Raw genomic sequence first — 6,353 nt, 5'->3', positions numbered from 1 at the left:
ATTTTTATTTTAAATGAATTTTTTTTTCTATTTCTATCCCTATTTTTTTGATTTTTTCCTCTTCAATTCGTCTTTTTTTTTTTTTTTTTTTTTCTATTCTGGAGAGAAACTACCATGGACCAAGCCCAAAAAAACCTTCTCGTGACCTGGATAGGCAGTTGAGAGTTCTGTTGGCGAATCTACATGCCACCTGCATAACCGGTCATGCAAACTTAGCCAGCGCGACTTGTTGAAAGTATTTCATGCAATCAGCGGATGTAAACAGGTTATGTGGTCAATTAAAATTTAAAGCATATGGCCTGATTTACAAAAGGTCAGATTTAATCGTATTATATTTAGTAAAATAGAATAGGTTCAAATTTTTAAAAAATTTATTTAGAATAAGCTTAGAGATTGACTATATTATATTATTTATTTTAAATAAAATTAATAAAATTATTATTCAAATATTTTTGAATAAAAAATAATGTTTCAATTATTTTTCTGACTCAAGCTATGTTAGATTCATATAACGGGAGAGTCACATAAAGACATTGAGTTCATGAGTTCCCTCACTTATATATAATTTACTTAGCTCATTATCAACTAATGTGAGATTCATCACACTTGAATATCTCAACACCAAACTGGTATCCCATATGGAACTGGACAATGTTATTTAAACGTGTTTAGTTACATTTCACATACTGGTTACGGGGTGGGATCTGATTTATCTGAATAACATGTAGGTCGATTTTTAATTTATAAAAAAAAAATTTAACTTTCATTTTAAAATTTACCAATATAATTTTAAACTGTAGACCCTCCGGCATAAAAAGTTCAACTCCTCATTTAGATTTTGATGAAATCGTATGTATGCATAATAATGAAGTTAAATTCGATTGACACAAACTTATACATAATATTGGAAATTATGAAAGGGAATTACTTTTCTTATGTTACATAAAATGTTTTTTATCTCCTACACTCACATTTTTCAAATGGATCCCACAAGATTTTTTTTATTTTACTTTCAACTTTTTTCTCTCTCCTAATTTTTGTTTGAGCATGAGATAATACTTCTCTTATGAGAAGTATTACCCATTATGAAATGCTTATAAACCTGTACCAATAAGGATTCAGTGCAGTAAAGAAAATCAGATGCAAAATTAATAAATACTACAAAATTCCTTGATCAGTGGAGCAGTGCCATTCACATATATATATACTCTATGATATGATCGGACAAGCGTTTATTGTGATAGAGCTTTAGGAAGGGAAGAGCCAATAAATTTCATCTGAATCTCACTTACAAACAACAATATACCTAAAGTGATATTTACTTCATGGAAGATTATGTTGGTCAATTTCTCCTTTAACAACAAACCTGCGCCAAAACCAGTGTTTGCCCCATATGGTGTACATAGACTCCAAAGCAATTCCTTTGGTCTCGGGCAAGAAAAATATAACAAAGACGGTCATCACTGCAATCCAAACCGCATAGAACAAGAAGGCGGCGAACTTAAAGTGACATAGCATTGTCAAGAATGTCTGTGATAAAATAAATATGGTTATCAACTGCACAGCAACAGCTATGCTTTGTCCAGTTGTTCTGATTTTTAAGGGGAAAATTTCACTTGGAATTAGCCACGTAAGAGGACCCCATGACCAACCAAAACCTGCTGCGTAGAAACACAGTAGCACCAATACCAGCACAGCATTGCCCTTCGATAGGTGCTTCGTACCATGAACACCAGTTTCCACTGCTAGCAAAACTGACACCGCAATCTTTATAATGGTGATACAAATAGTTATTAGTACAAGCCATGTGTACGTATAAGATATGCAAATAAATTTTATATAATATATATATATAGTTGCTTAATTACCTGACATAAAAACATCAGAATGCCACCCGTAATGAACAAGATTCTTCGACCAAACCGATCAACAAAAGCAGTGGATACGAGGATAGAACCAAGGTTGACGAGTCCAAGTATAACGGCAGAAAGTAAAGCTGCATCGTGTCCTAAACCCACAGACTGAAAGATGTTGGGTGAATAGAATGCGACTATGCTGATCCCTGTAAGTGTTTGAAAGAATGGGATTGCAAATGCCATGACCAAGTGAGGTCGATACTGCCTCTTGAATATGGTCTTAAAGGGCTCCTCCTCCACAGATTTTGCAATTTCTGACAATCTAATGAGTTCTTCTAACTCAGGTTCAACATCGATGGTGGATCCTCTGACTTTGTGCAAGGCTTTTCTAGCTTGGTCTATGTTGCCACGTTCCACCAAGCTGCTGGGAGTGTCAGTTATAAGAAAGGTTCCAAATGTCATTACTGCTGCAGGCACCACGGCAAGGCCAAGGGAGAGTCGCCAACCCCAAGTGTGCTTGGCTGTGCCATAGTTTATGCAGCTTGCAGCAACCACTCCAACTCCTATGAAGAATTGGAACCCCGTGTTGAATGCGCCTCGCCATTTGGGTGGAGCGATTTCAGAAAGGTACAACGGCGCAGCCTTTTTCAAATGCAACATGCCAACGTCATACGGTTAATTAACAATACCAATACTAATACTAATCTGTTCGGTCGTCATTTAGGCTGCTTAAAACTGATCAAACAAAGTTGGGTACTTGGGTTGGTACGGTTTTTTAGGGCTTTTTGACCTTAGTAGGTTGATTTTTATAAGGTTTTACCGGAATAATTTCTTGATCAAAAGTATTACCTATATAATGCATAACGACGCGATACCATGGGAATCACGTTAGGACGTGGCACTTTAGCAACCGCGTTCTTTGCATTTGTTCCTGACGACTGGAACGTGATACCCTGGCAATCACGTCCTATTCCCAAGACTACTGGAACGTGATACCCTGGCAATCACGTCCTATTCCCAAGACGCGGTACACTCTCAGCCGCGTGTCATTGCGTCTCATCCCAAAAAAAATTCAATAGAAAGCGGTAGTGTATATGCCGCGTTCCAAGTTACAAGTCAAGTCGGAGTCAAGTACATATATATGTTTCACCTAAAATGTAGGCATATTGATATATTCATTGTAAAAGAGTCCATAAAATCCAATAAATCAAATAGTACCCAATCTTATACCCCTGTTTTGTGTTTGGTCTGCTTTCCCGATTTCCCACATGTGAAAGAAACAATTTAATCCAAAATTTTAACGTGATGAGTGAGAGTTTTTTTTAATGATTTATATTAAGGTAAACAAAAAAAATAGAATCTATGCAAAATTCATACTTCAAACCCAAAGGGCTTTCGTATGAGTGAGTGTGTAAGTGAATAACTTGTTGCTTTTATTGGATTTTTGGAACTCTTTTACCGTGAATATATCAATATGTCTAAATTTTAGGTGAAATATATATATATATGTTTGACTCTGACTTGACTTGTAACCTGGAACGCGACTTATACACTACCGCTTCCTGTTGAATTCTTTTTGGGATGGGACGCACTGACACGCGGCTGAGAGTGTACCGCGTCTTGAGAATAGGACGTGATTGCCAAGGTATCACGTTCCAGTAGTCTTGGGAATAGGACGTGATTGCCAGGGTATCACGTTCCAGTCGTCAGGAACAAATGCAAAGGACGCGGTTGCTAAAGTGTCATGTCTTAACGTGATTCCCATGATACCACGTCGTTATGCATTATATAGGTAATATTTTTGATCAAGAAATTATTCCGGTAAAACCTTATCAAAATCAACCTACTAAAGTCAAAAAGCCGTTTTTTAGGCTTACCATGTTCACATTGACTTTTCTTATTTTGACTTTCTTGTTTTGCTTAGTAATTTACCATGCATTGTATATGTAGGGGGTATAAAATATAAATCAACTAGGTGGTCTATCGTGCCTACAACCGCGCCTGCTTCATGTCAGTCCTAGACAATAAACTATATGTATACTCTTAGAATGTCTAACTTACAATTCTATAGGTCCGGTTATATGATATTATTTATTTCAATTAAAATAAAATAAAATAAACAGTTAAATAAGTTAATTAAAAAATAATATTACTTTATTTATTTCATATAAATTTTAATATGAATTAAAGGTTTAATAGATTTAAATAAGCTAACAAGTTTAAGTTAATTTTTTTTTTTTTTTACAAGAATCAAAATATTTTATATATCTGTAACCTATTTAAATTGAAGCTTTGCTCGCCGGCTTGAACTAAACTATTTACACATATGATTCTATGCTCTGATGCTAATAGTACAATAGAAGGTGGGATTCAATCAGACTTTTTTTTTGGATGTTAACTTGGAAGGTGATGCAGCTAGTCTAAATATAATATATAGTTCGTACATGTATCGATATTATTACATTTGGATGATGGTGCAAGCTGCATTAGCCATTTTGTATCAATATAAAAAGGAAAATCAACATTTAAATATAATTCTTTTGAATTAATTATGCATATCTTTTCTCATAATTTTAAATATTTTTTAGTTTATATTTAAATATTCTACTCAAAATGTACTCTTTCTACTTCATTTATAATTTTATGTTTTTTACATTTATCTAAATTTAAAAATATCCGCTTTAAATACTAGTTAAAATTCAAAATAAATATAGAACAACGGCGAGCGTTTGCTAAATTTGATAGGGTATGAAGCACGCGTGCAATGTGGGAGGAATTGGATCCCCTCCCAATCCACGACCAATGTGACCAAATACCAAAAGAAAAAAAGAAACACTGAACGCTACATAAATTAATAACAAGTAGAGGTATGATTTAGATTGCGTTGACTCACTTGATTAGTGAAACCGACCCCAAGGCCAAGAAGGATGCGGCCCAAGATGAGCATAGCAATATTTTCAGATCCTCCATTAATGGCACCACCGGCAAAGAAGATGGTACCACCCAACATGATGGTGTTTCTCCTACCCAACGCCGCCGTGACTCGGCTAGCTGCGAGAGATGAGACTAACCCAGCTAGATAGAGGGAAGATGTGAATAATGTCAGCACTTGACTGTCATACACACAGTACATGTTGACTTCGGTACCAGCAGCCTTTCTCAGTATTTCTGGGAAGAATTTCTTAAGAAACGGTACCATCGTTGTCACACCTCCTGTCATTTTATAACATTTTCATTAAAAAAAATGGGAGACCTTTACATATCCAATTTAATTACCACCTTCAATAATCCTTAAATTTATGCAAGTAATTGTTTTCATAAAATCGTAAATTGCAATTATAAACAAAATGGCATGTTAAAGGTCATTGCAAACTTGGAAATGTAAACAGAACAAGCATCACATTTATGCAAATATCTAAAACTACTATATTTTTTATGTACCCTGTTCTTTATTTTTTATGCACCGGAGTTAAGTCATCGTTAAGCAATCAAAGCAGAAGCTTATTGAAAGCAAATATCATGCTCTAATTAGATGCTTTTAGAAAGGTTAAGAACAAAAGATAAGAAGAAGAACAAAAAGGAGGAAAGAATTTGTACGAACAGGAAAAAAAAGGAAAAGACCTGAAACTCCGAGATCATATCCAAAAATGAGTCCACTGGATGCAGCAACGATGCAACTGAGCACAACTGAGATTGTTATTTTGCCATTGTAGCCAATGGCTGGGGCATCAATGGAGAATCCCCCACCGGCCATTTCAAACCTTATCTGTGGATCTTCTCCTCAGGTTCGAAGCAGCAGTTCTGCTATACTTTATATGTAGCTAATTAACTCTATCTCTGTGTAAAGACGCTCATAATAAGAGCGAGACAACTAATTTATAGGTCAAGGGGTTGTGTGGACTTTGTCTTTTGCAAATGGCCCCATACTTTCTTAAAAGAAAAAAAAATGTCATTATATAAGCTGATTATCTTGTTAATCGTGCACGGCATCATGAGTTGAATTTGTTTTAGTACTTGTTAACTATGACACATTCTTTTAGCTAAACTTGACTATACTATTTCAGTACAGCACATATATGCAATGCAATGCTATAATAATTGCTCAATCTTTACTTTTTTATTTTTATTTTTTTAAATTGTTCCAAAAGTATCCTCGGCCGAAAGCCAAGACTAATTCTCTCGAGGCAGAGAGATCACGTGATCGTAGGTATAGTCTCTTCCAACAAAATTTTTTTTATACACGCGGTTAGGGATCAAACTCCTGTCAGCATACTTAAATGATGAGCTATCTACCAACTGTGCTGGGCTTTTTTGGTATCTTTACTGAAAAAATATACTCTTATGTTATAGGAGAGTATTTGTATCTCCTACATATATATCGATTTTCGTATTATTTTTTTATCTTTTTTCTTTTTCTATAAGTGGATGGGTCCCACACATAATTGTCTCTATAACCTGAGAGAGTTTCCTCCTATTGCATAGATTAATAAAGCCCCT

The 6,353-nt window shown here is 35.0% G+C and overlaps 1 protein-coding gene across 1 annotated transcript; it reads right to left on the bottom strand.

The window, feature by feature from the left end:
- Positions 1-1,323: 1,323 nt before the first annotated feature.
- Positions 1,324-5,610, bottom strand: LOC133291676 (sugar transport protein 5-like). Its single transcript, XM_061489980.1, has 4 exons — positions 5,478-5,610; positions 4,750-5,069; positions 1,869-2,498; positions 1,324-1,767 (listed from the first exon to the last, which is right to left on the bottom strand). Exons 1-4 carry the CDS (start codon positions 5,608-5,610, stop codon positions 1,324-1,326), a joined length of 1,527 nt encoding a protein of 508 aa, XP_061345964.1.
- Between the last annotated feature and the right edge of the window lie 743 nt (positions 5,611-6,353).

The sequence above is a fragment of the Gastrolobium bilobum genome, unplaced genomic scaffold (assembly GCF_033153095.1).
Source record: "Gastrolobium bilobum isolate Gb01-03AN ecotype WA unplaced genomic scaffold, APGP_CSIRO_Gbil_v1 utg1076, whole genome shotgun sequence".
NCBI classification, from domain to species: Eukaryota; Viridiplantae; Streptophyta; class Magnoliopsida; order Fabales; family Fabaceae; genus Gastrolobium; species Gastrolobium bilobum.
This window is presented reverse-complemented; position numbering and strand designations above follow the sequence as displayed.